At 40.1% G+C, this 15,798-nt stretch overlaps 1 protein-coding gene across 1 annotated transcript in view; it reads right to left on the bottom strand.

The window, feature by feature from the left end:
• The window catches only part of LOC136858749 (unhealthy ribosome biogenesis protein 2 homolog), a 211,295-nt gene that overhangs the window by 80,786 nt on the left and 114,711 nt on the right, over positions 1-15,798 (bottom strand). Inside the window, exon 8 of the mRNA XM_067138511.2 lies at positions 8,557-8,810. Coding sequence (XP_066994612.2) covers positions 8,557-8,810 — 254 coding nt within the window. The remainder of the gene's footprint in view (positions 1-8,556; positions 8,811-15,798) is intronic.

Below are 15,798 nucleotides of genomic sequence, written 5' to 3'. Positions count from 1 at the left end.
TCTACATGTTGGCCTATTGATGAGAAATGGTTGTGCTTCACTGCATTTATATGTTCATTATAACGGACGGTGAAGTTTCTACCTGTACGTCCTATGTAGCTTGTGTCACAGTTGTTACATTTGATGCGGTAGACACCTGATTGGTTGTATTTATTGTTATTATTGACTGTTTTGGTGTTGTGTATAGTGTTGGTGCTGTTGTGTGTGGTTTTGAATGCTATTTTCAGGTTGTGCTTCTTAAAGATATTAGTTATAGTATATATATTGGTGTTGTTGAAGGTAAATAGGACATAATCTTTTTTCGGTTTGGCTGTTTTGATTAATTTAGTACGTTTTTAAAATATACCATGTTTTAATGTGTTTAATGTGCTATATTTTTTAGTGTCTTATGATGTGGCATATATATTTTAATGTGTTTATGTACGCATGTCCATGCTCAATCAATAGGTTTTAGTTTATTCTAACCATCACCACTTTTAATCAGAGATATTTTAACGCAACATACTGCAATATATTTCACTTCCATTTTTTATCAGACATCAGGATGCTCTTACGTAACGTCTTTGTAATTTTGTCCTATGACTGTAAATTTGTGTGCTAGCTGATGATGGCCAAGATATGTCGAAACCGGTACTAATGCTATAATTCATTCACAATAAATGTATTGATCGGTGGAACATTTTTCTTGTCTATTACACCTGTATATAGTGTCATCATCAGCCTAAAATTATAACCAAAAAAAGAACATACTAAATTCTCTTTACAAAGTACAAAAATGACACAATACATGATACAGAATTACATACTAAAGTTAAAATAACATGAAATATGTGGCTCTTGTTTTCCTTACACACGTTATAGCGTAATAGTCTTATATGGTTTTGGTGCTATTAAGATCACTGGTAATGGAACCAAGTTGTGATTAAATATAGGTTAAAAGTATGATGTACAAATTAAAATCTTGATGAACTTGTTAAAATCGTGTACATCTAGTGAACGTGAGGAAGAACAGTTGTTATTAAGGATGTTCTTCAAATTCTTTGTATTACCGGCATATTATGAGGTGGTGGGATTATACAAGTAGGCCTTAGTTGTTCAGGCTACTGTTAATCCCAGTCCAACAGGGTTTGCAAAGCCTATAAGAAAAAGAAGCCTATTTAGATGGATGTAAAATTACAATGGGGCAAGACAAACATGTGACCTGTGAAGTAAGACATGTATGGGGTTTACCTTGTGCAGCATGCCTTGCAGCTTGTCGTGTTGAGAGGAGTGAACTGGAGCGTGTGCGTTAGCACAAACTGGCCGGATGTGTTGGGGAAGGTGGGAGGAGTGAGGGTTAGGAAGGGGAAGGTGTTTAAGGTGGGTCAGGAGGGCGGTGAGTTAGGGGCGTGATGCGCAAGAGGGTATTATTCATAGCATGAAAGATCATATGCCTATTTGAAAGCTTGATGCTTTTAAAGACTCTAATTAAGAAGTCGAAGAGGATGTTAGCTTTTTCCAAAATTTCATTAAGATTGTATTGAAAAGGTGGAACTTTTACCTAAATTTTAACATTGGGAAGGAAGTCTCTCGCTTCTGTGTGCACTGCATTACAACACAGTACATTTCCCGGCTGGCAATTCTCTCCTTTAAAACCGTAAGTCCGTTTGGTCTCAGCATTTAAAAAAATAAAACAAACAATGCAGTTTCATTGGCATTGACAATATTGTTTGGGACGTACGAATTTATTATATAAGCCACGCTTTTCGCCAACTGTCGGCATCGCCGGTGTTCGGGGATTCTACCTCTCCGCACACTGCCTGCTACGTGATATTGTGGCGTTCCTTAAAACACCGAATACAAAATAACTACGATTCCACTCGAACTTAGCAGATACTACCTGATGTACCCGTGCTTCGCAACGGGATTCTCAGAAAGACCGACTTGGTGGTTTTCCTAACTGAATTCAACATAGGTCATTACAAAAACGTCAGTAGAAATGTAGCGATTGAAAGCAATGTTATCATATAAAATACTCGATCAAATGAAAAACTGCACACTTTCTCACTTTCAACGAACAGTACTACGGTGCCGATCTAACAGTCCAAAGTTTCAGAGCTGGAACAACCAGGTCGCAGACTGCCATGAACACTCCTCTGTCATTATTCCTTTAAATATGCACACTACTCATTCCAATCAGTGCCTCAGAGTAGGGATTGAATAGCTCGAATGCTATGATGAACCAGTGTGTTACGTACCTGCAGTATCAGAAAATGTATGAACCAGAGGAGTGGCATGCTAAAGAAGAAAGTTTTCCAACTCCCAAGCTATTTCCCGCCAATGTTCAGTCAGGCTGTTATACTCGGTACGCAGTAGTAATCCCATCTTTCAGAGTTGAGCGGCACGAAGAACATCGCAACTAACAATGGTCAATGTAAAGTTATTGTTGATCAGTGTTATGGGCTTTGGATATTGTAGGCCTTCTGAAATACCACTCTTATCATAGTCGGTACAGTAAAACTGAATGAAACATAAATGATCGGAAATTGTACTGTCTATAACTTTTGTTATGTAGTACCATATTTTTCGACAGCACCAATAACATAGGTACCGGTATTTAAAAATTAAATTTTAAGCGCCTTCCCCTAAACTACCATTTTATCTCGGGAAAATAAAATTATTTACAGCTTAGACGGTAGTTTCTTATTCCCCGACTCTATATAGCAGTTTTCATTAAATTCTGTTAACCCATTTTCTCGTGGCTCAGCATTGATATGGACTTAGCAATAAAAATACAAATTCATTAATATCTGTGTTATCAGAGCCGGTACGGTAAAAATGTATAAGACATAAATGATTGGAAATTGAATTCTATATAACTTTAGTTATATAGTATTTATCGATAGGACTGCTAATAAATATAAATATTCGATAATTAAATTTAAGGCCTTCCCCTAAACTACCATTTCACTCAGCGTAAATAAAATGATTTATAGCCTAGATTGTAGTGGCTCATCCCCCGACTTTACATACCGATTTTCATTAAATTCTCTTCAGCCGTTTTCTCGTGATGCGTGTACATACATACATACATACAGACAGAAATTACGGAAAAGTAAAAAGTACACTTTCTTGTTACTATGGACATGACCGATACAGATATAACATTCTTTACAAATTCTGAGCACTGTACAGACAAAACTCTTATTTTATATATACAGATTACATTTCAGGCCTTCCCGTAAACTACCATTTCACTCAGTGCAAATAACATTATTGATAGCCTAGATTATAGCAACCTATTCCCCGACTTTGCATACCAATTTTCGTGAAGATACGACCACTAATAAAATAAATATTTGACAATTAAATTTTAGGCCTTCCCCTAAACTACCATTTTTTTTCAGCGTGTATAGCCCATATTGTAGCGACTTGTTTTCCATCTTTGTCTAGCAATTTTCATTAAGACACGACCACTAATAACATAAATATTTGAGAATTAAATTTCAGGCCTTCCCCTAAACTACCATTTCACTCAGCGTAATTAAAATAATTCATAGCCTAGATTGTAGCGGTTCATCACCCGACTTTACATTCCGATTTTCATAAAATTCTCTTCAGCCGTTTTCTCGTGATGCGTGTACATACATACATACATACAGACAGAAATTACGGAAAAGTAAAAAATGCATTTTCTTGTTACTGTGGACATGACCGATTCAGAAATACCATTCTTTTCAAATTCTGAGCATTGTACAGACAAAACTCTTATTTTATATATATAGATGAAGCACACTGTATACACGCCGAAGTGGGTGAAAGTGCAGAAAGTTAAGCCTGCACGTTCCGGAAGACGCGTTCTTTCCTGACGCAGAGAAATTTTGAATTTAAATTACTCTGTAAAACACGATTCTTTTCAAAATGTAAAGGCAGTTTCGAATTAAAAGTCTGCATTTCGGTAACGGGAATTGTTCTTCGAATTACGAATTGTCCGTATTTCAAATTAAACAATTTAAATAACATGCAAAACTGTACCTCATGTTTCCGGGAACGAGAGCTGCTTCGAATCAGGAGAGACTTTGAATTAACAGATTTTGAATGATTGACGTTCTACTGTATATGTTGCATTCCTTTTATAACTATTCTTTGATTGATGTTTTTAGTTGAACAATACTTTGACGTGCATGTGGCCGGAGTTATTATTGTTGACTCCTACGTTATTTCAGATAAGTTATAGGTATTATATGTTATAATTCTCATTTTTGGTCTGTATTGAAAATTTACAATTCAAAAACAATAAAGGTGTTTTTTAATCCACCTATTCAATACTTTTATTTTCACTTATAGTGGTTACATACACAGACTCAGTTAAATGGGACATGTTTCGCCCTTAACCCGTAGAGCGGGGCTTGCGTCTCCATCCGCACTTCAAACTCTGCGCTAGGGTGGGCGATGCGGCTCCAGACGCGGGACTGTTTTTATTTTTTTCTTATCTTCAATATTAGGTGCGAGCCTTGAAACTTTCCTCACATGCTTTGGAAGGTGCTGATATCTTGACTATTTTTTTTCGAACTACGTAGTAAGAACGGTATTGCGACAGGGAATCCCCTTTCTGTTTCGTTCGTATTTGTTCAGTGCAAAAATCGCTTAAGCGCCGCATCACATTCAGCCCGTGCATTCGTCAGTAGGCCGCATGACTGGCCCTGCGCTGTACTAAGTTCACGATAAATAGAAGCTTCAGTGTGTTCCTTTTGCGTTTTTGAAATGTTTATTTTGTTTTATATCATAATACAGTATGTTTAAAAGGGCGGGGGATATTCCAAGTGATTGTACTATTCGTGATATCCTTCAAAATAGCGAAGATGAAAGTTGTAGTGACTTCAGCTCGGAAAGTGATGATGAATCTCCGTTATTAGTAAATATTCCAGGAAGTAGCTTTTCTAGTAGTGTTCCAAGACCGGTTCAATCGGTGCGGAGTTCGAGTTCCAGTGAAAGCAGTGAAACTGAAACTGCGAATGACGGTAATCCTGCTGCTGTACAGGGTGAATGGGATGTGCGGGGTTGTAAGCGAGCAAGATTTCCAACAAATTACAATGCTGGAATTCAGGGTGAACTTTTGGATAAGAAACAGCCCGAAGAAATTTACGAATTTTTTATAGATGACGGACTTTGTGATCTTATTGCACAGCAAACAAATCTGTATGCTCAGCAAATAATTACCTCAAATTCGTTGATGGCAAAAGTGAAAAGAAGAAGTCGTGAGAGAGACTGGGTACCCACTAACAAAAATGAAATAAAACTCTTTTTAGGAATCTTATTACTGCAGGGTATTGTTCAGAAGCCGAAATTAGTCCATTACTTTTCTCGTAATAAACTGTTAGCTACTCCTGTTTTTTATGTATTTATGTCTGAGAAACGATTTTTCCTTTTACTTAAATTTTTGCATTTTGCGGACGATGAAGCATATAATAGACAGGTTCACCCCAAATTGTATAAAGTGAAGCCAGTTCTAGACGACCTATTATCAAAATTCAGAACTGCATATACTCCAGACGATCGCCTATCTATCGATGAGAGCCTGTTATTGTGGAAAGGTAGACTGGGATGGAAGGTATACATACCGAAGAAACGGTCGCGCTTTGGTATGGAATCTTATAAGTTATGTGAAGCTAAATCTGGGTATGTGTGGAACCTCCTATGGTATACGGGGAAGGAAACTGATCTGGTAAACAAAGTTTGTGGAATAGATATTTCTGAGTACACTAAGCCTTCCAAAGTTGTATTTACACTGGCCGAAGGTCTGCTGAATAAAGGTTATCTAATAGCTGTGGATAATTACTACAGTAGTCCGGAGCTATTTGACCTGCTCAATGACCTTCAGACAGATGCTGTAGGCACCGTAAGACCGAACAGGAAAAATCTCCCAAAAGATGTTATGGGGAAGAAACTAAAAAAGGGGGAAGTTGCGTTTGCTTATCGTAACAAACTCATTGCTCTCAAGTGGAGAGACAAGAGGGATGTGTGTATGCTAAGTAGCATACATGATGCCGAAATGCACACTGTGAAAAACAGGAAAGGGGACACAGTAGAAAAGCCTGTCATGTGTATAGATTACAATGACTCAATGGGTGGGGTCGATTTATCTGATCAGTGTATGGTCCCGTACAGTACAGCCCGAAAGCGAATCAAGAAATTCTACCAAAAGATTTTCAGGCACTTGTTGGACATAACAATGTTCAATTCCTTCGTTATTTATCAAAAACATGGAGGAAAATTCACTCACTTACAATTTCGTATGCACGTTATCCAGAAGCTTTTTGAAAAGTATGATAAATCAATCCCTGCTGAAGCCCAGCCAGTCAGATCAGTAGTGTCACTGTCAAATGACCCTTCGGATCGATTCTCGGGAAGGCACTTCCCGGATTTCAATGCCCCTTCAAAGACGAAACCCATTGCAAGCAAGAGATGTGTTGTTTGCAATGCAAATAATAAAAGAAAGGAGACACAGCACTGCTGCAAAATCTGCGATGTAGCACTGTGCCCGGCTCCTTGTTTCGGAGTGTACCACACAGCTAAAATGTGAACTGAGAGGCGTCCATTGAACGTGTATTGTGAATAGTGTCCCTAATTGTGTAAACTCGTGTGTGTGCGTGCGTGTAGACAGTGACGGCGACTAGCGGATAAAGAAATTAGAAACAAAAGGGTAGGACCTACATTTGAACTGCGAATTTAATTTCTTTTTTATACGGCTAAAATGTAATAAAAATGTTATTTTTCCCCAAAATGTGGAGGAGCACTACCCCTAACCGCTAACCCCCTCCCCCCCCATTGTCACCGCCACTGCGTGTGTGGATATATAGACTAGTTAAAATCTATGAGTGAAATTAGTGACTCGGCAGTTTCATATCCAGAACAAGAGAAGAAAGTAGATATTCGGTGAGTACATTTTTCTCTGATCATTTTTATATTCTTCAATAGTGTAATAATAGTAAAGTATAACAATATATTATAGTGCTTGTGGGACTACAATGACAGTTTGATTCGTAAATGTTTACTGCTTATGTACAAGTTTCAGAAAGTAATTATTACAATGCCCATAAGAGAAAAAACGGGAAATATGAGACTTATGCCTTTGTTGCACTAAAAAACGTAGTGCTTAAAAATCATTCTTTATCGTGAATATGCGGTGCAGTATCGAAATTAATGTGTCTTATTGTCACAATATACAAGTAATATTAGATAGATACATGTCGGGTTGCATAAATCCAAGTATTTAAAAAAAAAAATAATGATGAAAACACCTCCCCACCGTAGTGTGTAAAGAGGAAGAGCTCGCTCCCCACTTAACAGGTTAATTTAGGGCATCTTCAGCCTAAAAACAATTTTTAAGAGTACATCTAATATTAAATATGGAAGCTAAAAGTTTAGCTAGTTACAGTGATAAAAACATAATGCCAACGACATTAGGGCGTGAACAAAAGCACTAACGTGAGTGTCATAAATACACCATGTTCAAGGCCGCTGATGAATGTGAGCATAAGGTGAAACAGAAGCATCAGTTGAAATATTGTAGAAGAGTGTTTATGTAACCACTATAAGTGAAAATTAAAGTATTGAATAGGTGGATTTAAAAACACCTTTATTGTTTTTGAAAAGTTACAGGTACCCGATTAAACGCCTTTCCTAGGTCGATGAAAGCTAACCAACACCCTCTTTCTCTTGCATGCCCTTTTCTATAATGGCTCTAATGGCATGAATAGCATTTGTGGTGCCCCTTCTGCATTTGATCCATATTGATTATTAGTTAAAGAGCTGCTAGTTTATGTAGGGTTTTTTCTTTTCGGTATTGCAAATATAAATCTTTTTTAATGTCTGACTACATGGCTAAATGGTTAGCATACTGGCCGTTGGTCCAAGGCGTCCAGGGTACAATTCCTGGCCGGGCGAGGGATTTTAACCTTAATTGGTTTCCTCTGGCTTGGGGGGCTGGCTGTTTGTGTCGTCTTCATTCATTAGAATCAACCTTAGATAGGGCCCCATTCTCACCAACATTCAGGTTACCTACAGGGAGTCAACTTGAAAAAGACCTGCACCAGGCCTCTACGGAGGCCACGAAAAACCTACAACCTGTTTTCCAGTCAATAACCAGATCAGGGATGGGATGAATGAAGCCCCCAACTTGCGGCGAGGATAGGAAGTATGCTGGCTGCCGAGACCTGTCGCACTCCTCTGGGGCAATGATTAATGACTGACAGATGAAATGAAATTATAGTGGAGGGTGTTGCTGGAATGAAAGATATTATATTAACTAAGATTACCTTCAGATGTCCAGCACAAATCTCGCATGGAGTGACTGGGATTTGAACCACGGTATCAAGCGGTGAGAGGCCGGTGTGCTGCCGCCTGAGCCACACACTATTTTTTTTTTTTTTAAACAATCATCTTACCAAAATGGGGGTAATGTTAGCCACTGGACACTTTTAATTTAGCAACAAACAAGTGATTTCCCACATTAGTTTGGCAACAGAGCTTGAGTTTAAGTTGCAACAATGACCATAATTATACTAGAGAACTCACCTTTGAGAGACACTTCAGAAGGAGAGTTCCAGAATCAAGTGATGCACTGTTGCACTCCTGTTTGCTACCAGCTAGATCAAGGAGTGGTACCCCTACTTCCAACTGCTCCAGAGCTCCTTCCTGACGAAGGCACATGCTGAACAGATGCTGTAACAGGAGGGGTTGAGCAAGGCCCAAATCCGGCAGACATGTCATCAATTGGCCTAGATGAAGATGAGCTGCCAAGTTCGGTGGATTGGGCCCTTCTAGCAGCACTGTGGGCAAACGACTAATCTGTAGTGTTTATCTGCCATTTTGTAACCTACAAATTAAAAAACCTAAAATGCAACCATGAGAAAATGGAGACAAACTGAGAGATTGTCGAGCATGTTTTAATTGTAAATTATTACCCCTAATTATCTTGTATTTTTTCTACTCTCCCAATATCGAAGGTTTACAATAATTCTAATAACCATGAAATATTTTACACAGAAATTTGGAAGACGGTATTCATTAGCTTTGGATTTAGAGTAGATTTGGATGAACTGCCAAGCTATCTCGAGGAAATCTAGCACCATTAAATTTCTATGCATCTGAAGGGAATCTTAGTTAATATAATATGCTGTTTGTCCAACCCTCGCCCCGTTTCTCTACGGGATTGGGCACGAGGCAAGATAAATCTGTCGTTGCGGGTTTTTATGACCGGATGTCCTGAAATGAAATGGCGTATGACTTTTTTAGTGCCGGGAGTGTCCGAGGACATGTTTGGCTCACCAGGTACAGGTCTTTTGATTTGACTCCCGTAGGCGACCTGCACGTTATGATGAGGATGAAATGATGATGAAGAGACATACACCCAGCCCCTGTGCCAGTGAAATTAACCAATTATGGTTAAAATTCCTGACCCTACCAGGAATCGAACCCGGGACCCCTGTGGCCAAAGGCCAGAACGCTAACCATTTAGCCATGGAACCGGACATCCTTCCTGACATCAACCTCATCAGAGGAGTTAATGAGATGAAACGAATGACATGGTATGTGATACTAGGAAGGGAGAGGGTGAAACCCAGTGCCGACACACAACCTACTCCTGTCGAATAACACCAAGGGGTCTGCTCAAAGCTTTATGTCTCCATCAGATGGACGAATCACCATCAACAGCATCGTATGCCCTAACCTTGGTGTTAAGACCGTTTAGACTTCAACGCCTTAACGATCATGGCCACCAGGCGGACAGAATCTTAGTTAATATATACATACATACATACATTATCATTATAGACTGTTATGCCTTTCAGCGTTCAGTCTGCAAGCCTCTGAGAATTTACTAAACGTCGCCACAATCCTCGATTTGCAACTAGTGTTGTGGCCTCATTTAGTTCTATACCTCTTATCTTTAAATCGTTAGAAACAGAGTCTAACCATCGTCGTCTTGGTCTCCCTCTACTTCTCTTACCCTCCATAACAGAGTCCATTATTCTCCTAGGTAACCTATCCTCCTCCATTCGCCTCACATGACCCCACCACCGAAGCCGGTTTATGCGTACAGCTTCATCCATCGAGTTCATTCCTAAATTAGCCTTTATCTCCTCATTCCGAGTTCCCTCCTGCCATTGTTCCCACCTGTTTGTACCAGCAATCATTCTTGCTACTTTCATGTCTGTTACTTCTAACTTATGAATAAGATATCCTGAGTCCACCCAGCTTTCACTCCCATAAAGCAAAGTTGGTCTGAAAACAGACCGATGTAAAGATAGTTTCGTCTGGGAGCTGACTTCCTTCTTACAGAATACTGCTGATCGCAACTGCGAGCTCACTGCATTAGCTTTACTACACCTTGATTCAATCTCACTTACTATATTACCATCCTGGGAAAACACACAACCTAAATACTTGAAATTATCGACCTGTTCTAGCTTTGTATCACCAATCTGACATTCAATTCTGTTGAATTTCTTACCTACTGACATCAATTTAGTCTTCGAGAGGCTAATTTTCATACCATACTCATTGCACCTATTTTCAAGTTCCAAGATGTTAGACTGCAGGCTTTCGGCACAGTCTGCCATTAAGACCAAGTCGTCAGCATAGGCCAGGCTGCTTACTACATTTCCACCTAACTGAATTCCTCCCTGCCATTTTATACCTTTCAGCATATGATCCATGTAAACTACAAACAGCAAAGGTGAAAGATTACAGCCTTGTCTAACTCCTGTAAGTACCCTGAACCAAGAACTCATTCTGCCATCAATTCTCACTGAAGCCCAATTGTCAACATAAATGCCTTTGATTGATTTTAATAATCTACCTTTAATTCCATAGTCCCCCAGTATAGCGAACATATTTTCCCTCGGTACCCTGTCATATGCTTTCTCTAGATCTACGAAACATAAACACAACTGCCTATTCCTCTCGTAGCATTTTTCAATTACCTGGCGCATACTGAAAATCTGATCCTGACAGCCTCTCTGTGGTCTGAAACCACACTGGTTTTCATCCAACTTCCTCTCAACGACTGATCGCACCCTCCCTTCCAAGATGCCTGTGAATACTTTGCCTGGTATACTAATCAATGAGATACCTCGATAGTTGTTGCAATCCTTCCTGTTCCCTTGCTTATAGATAGGTGCAATTACTGCTTTTGTCCAATCTGAAGGTACCTTACCAACACTCCACGCTAATTTGACTACTCTATGAAGCCATTTCATCCCTGCCTTCCCACTATACTTCACCATTTCAGGTCTAATTTCATCTATTCCTGCTGCCTTATGACAATGGAGTTTATTTACTATCCTTTCCACTTCCTCAAGCATAATTTCACCAACATCATTTTCCTCCTCCCCAAGAGCTTGACTGTTTGCAACACCACCATGATGATTTCCTTTTACATTGAGAAGATGTTCAAAATATTCCCTCCACCTCTCCAGTGATTCCCTGGGATCTGTTATGAGTTCACCTGAATTACTCAAAACACTGTTCATTTCCTTTTTCCCTCCCTTCCTAAGATTCTTTATTACTGTCCAGAAAGGTTTCCCTGCTGCTTGACCTAGCCTTTCCAGGTTATTACCAAAATCTTCCCACGACTTCTTTTTGGATTCAACAACTATTTGTTTCGCTCTGTTTCTTTCATCTACGTACAAATCCCTGTCTGCCTCGGCCCTTGTTTGGAGCCATTTCTGATAAGCCTTCTTTTTACGTTTACAGGCTGCTCTCACTTCATCATTCCACCAAGATGTTCGCCTTTTCCCATCTTTACACACAGTTGTTCCTAGGCATTCCCTTGCTGTTTCTACTACAGCATCCCTGTATGCCACCCATTCACTTTCTATATCCTGAACCTGCTTACTGTCTACTGTTCGAAACTTCTCACTAATCATATCCATGTACTTCTGTCTAATTTCCTCGTCCTGGAGATTTTCTACCCTTATTCGTTTGCAGACAGATTTCACTTTCTCTACCCTAGGCCTAGAGATACTTAGTTCACTACAGATCAGATAATGGTCTGTATCATCGAAAAATCCCCGAAAAACTCGTACATTCCTAAAAGATTTCCTGAATTCAAAGTCTGTTAAGATATAGTCTATTATGGATCTGGTACCCCTAGCCTCCCATGTGTAGCGGTGAATAGCCTTATGCTTGAAGAATGTATTCGTAACAGCTAAACCCATACTAGCACAGAAGTCCAGCAAACGCTTCCCATTCCCATTAGCTTCCATATCTTCCCCACATTTACCAATCACCCTTTCGTATCCTTCAGTTCTATTCCCAACTCTCGCATTGAAATCGCCCATTAGCACTATTCTATCCTTGCTGTTGACCCTGACCACGACGTCACTCAATGCTTCATAAAACTTGTCAACTTCATCCTCATCTGCACCCTCACATGGTGAATACACGGACACAATTCTTGTCCTAATTCCTCCCACAGACAAATCTACCCACATCATTCGCTCACTTACGTGCCTAACAGAAACTATGTTGCGTGCAATGGTATTCCTGATAAAGAGCCCTACCCCAGACTCTGCCCTTCCCTTTCTAACACCCGTCAAGTACACTTTATAATCTCCTATCTCTTCCTCCTTATCTCCCCTTACCCGAATATCACTTACTCCTAGCACATCCAGATGCATCCTCTTTGCTGACTCAGCAAGTTCTACCTTCTTTCTTCCATAAGCCCCATTAATATTGATAGCTCCCCATCGAATTCCATTTCGTTCGCCAAGTTGTTTCCAAGGAGTCCCTCGCCTGTCAAATGGGAGTGGGACTCCATTACTCCCATAGGTCCGAGGCTTGCTTAAAGTGTTCTGAGCTCGGTAAATTCATGAAGCAGGATGCTGCCCTACTTGCACATAGTCCAAGTGAGGATCTCTCCTCTAACGGGTTATGGACCACCGGTGAATTGTGTAGTCCTAGCCGCCTGAGCACAAGGAGGGCCACGACTCAGAATATGTCCGAGATGCCCACTCCCATTCCATAGCAACTGGTATCCCGACTCTCAGGACCACTTACTAGGCCACTCAGCCGTTGCCCATGGTTCACGAACTAGGACGTGACTACAGTAACCCACAAACATGAACCATATATATATTCAAAATAAAACACAGTGGGGATAGAATTTGTTCATCACATTTAGTAGATAGTGGGGTGAGCATTTGGCCTGTCCATGGACCGAGTACAGTCATCACAAGAGTTTCACAATAATGAGAAGACATTATTAATATTAGAGGAGAATTTATGGGTGTTGCAAGTGCAAAAACAATAGGGCAAATTCAGAATGGAATGTGTCAGAATCATTCAGAGGCTAGTGATGTTACCGCGAAAGGAACCACTGAATCACCAAGGATCGACCAACTGACTGAGCAATCATATATTTAGTGTGCAACCACATCTGGTGACAGAGCCGGCTGTCAGAACACTAGATGTAAACACACAGTAGATCCTGGCATTGTCACATGCAATCATGTTCTGAGCACGAAATACTAACATATAGTAAATAGATTCTGATTAAAGAGATGTAGCAGATTAATCAATGCAACATATAATGATAAATTTGAACCACTGTTAGTTATCTGAACAGTCTGTGCTGCTCAAGGCCACTCTTCAGATTTTGAGAAATCATTTGCGCACTTCAGATTAGCAGACTATAATCCATGCTGTAAATATTCCCTTTGTAATCTTAGTCATTTTCTTCATTTAAGATATACTGTATATTGCATGGAATGCTTTGTGATCCTAAAAACCCATAAAGTGGAAGTATGTAAGTAGAGTTTTCAGCCCGAAGGCTGATCTGATCCTCAACAGCTCCGCCATGGTCGGCGCAGTGTACTTCGGTTCAGAGGGCCCTGGATTCCGGCTAAGATGGGGATTTTAATATTAAATGGTTAATTCGTTTGGTTCGGGGACTGGGTGCTTGAGCTGTCCTCAACATACCGGCAAAAACATGCACACCCAAAATCTTCCACTACAAGAACAACCAGTTTCCCATGCATGGCAGATGAGGTTCTGCCTTTCAAAGGCTGCACCGGGCTAGCAATAGGCACACGGAATAATAATAATTCAGACCATGACCTGCATGCTGACTTCTAGGAGAATTGGTTAACACATAGGTGTGCAGAGTAGGATATTAAAGTTTGTGTGTCCAATGAATGGTCACAATTTCGGCTCTTTTACCTTTGATGAAAACTTAATAGTTTCAATTATATAACAATAATATTGGTTTTGTGTCCCACTAACTATACTGCCGTTTGGAGAAAGTGAAACACTATGAAGCAATAGTCTGAAAAAATTGCAGAGACCAGCCAGGTCAGTGTTATGCAACGCTCAGTCGGTGCGGAGCCATCATACGAAGTGGAAACATGTACCCATACCTGCCAACTTTCAGAAACCTAAAATAGGAAGATTTTTTAATTCTTGGATTTCATCACATGTATTGTGCCACGATCCAGATAAAAAAAACAGGATAGAAGGCATGTGTATTTACAGTTACAATGTGAATTGACAATTAAATTTAAAATCTTAAAACTAAGAAAATGTACCTAATCATTCTCATTTATGACACATACATACGAATAATAATATTTATATCACACCGAAACATGCAACAAAATGCGTAATAGTTTCCTTTATTAGATTCTGAAATGAATGGAAATTTAATGCTATAGGTATCTATGAACACTTGGAGATAACGTTTGTTATTTTTTATGGCCACAACGTGAAGAGAAAATATCAGAAACTGTCACGACACAACTCCCTGAAATACATGCAACTCATTACAATTATGAAATAAGAATGAATACAAATCCACAGAAAGGCAAAAATACCACATACAAAACAGATCAATGTGTCTCATACATTATTAACATACAATTTTGACAAGGGAGAAAAGCACAGAACCGCAAGAAAAAAACCATGTGATCTACAACTCCAACGAAACTACGCGCAGAAGCGATGTTAACAGTGCGCGAACCACGCAATAACAAACTCATTCTTTCATCTCGATTAACCGAGCCGCTAGTGCACGCTAGTCTCTCTTGCTTGTAGGATGACTTCTGTCCCGAATCCCCAGCTGTAAAGCGCACACGGTGCTGTGGTAAGCGGGAAACACGATGCACGAAGGCGACAGGCGATACACTCGCGAAACAAAGCATCAAATAAATACACTTGAAAATGAGGTTGCATCAATTACACAAGCACGTAAGAATTTATCCTTTATGCTAGGGGAAGATTATTGACTGTACTGGAGGTTATATTGGTCAAAAACAGGAAGAAGTAAGAATAAATCAGAAAATCGGAAGAAGAGTTAAAAACGGAAAGTTTCCGGGTAAATTGGAAGGGTTGGCAGGTATGTGTACCCAAGTGCCACTATTCCTTGCTGACATCACAGGGTGGAATATCAGCACACGAGTGCGTTCAAACGGGGCAGAGTGATTGGGAGGTGGGTATGTCGCTCCCCGACATTGTGGCTCGTACAGGGTGCGCTGCTTCAACAGTGAGGCATATGTGGAACCAGCGGAGAGAAGAGGGCCGTACACAGCGCTGACAGGGTACTGGACGACACAATGAGACCACAGCGCAAGATGACCGCCATCTTGTCCACTTGGCTGTAATGGACAGAACAGCTTTGACTCCACAGCATTGGCTCGACGTTACAGCACTGCAACGGGTGTGGACACGCCTGCATCGATGGTTCGACGCCATCTTCTGAAGGCTGCACTGGTGGTACACATGCCATTGAGTCGGCTTCCACTGACCAGCAACCACCAA

Source organism: Anabrus simplex, chromosome 1, assembly GCF_040414725.1.
Source record: "Anabrus simplex isolate iqAnaSimp1 chromosome 1, ASM4041472v1, whole genome shotgun sequence".
Taxonomy (NCBI): domain Eukaryota; kingdom Metazoa; phylum Arthropoda; class Insecta; order Orthoptera; family Tettigoniidae; genus Anabrus; species Anabrus simplex.
This window is presented reverse-complemented; position numbering and strand designations above follow the sequence as displayed.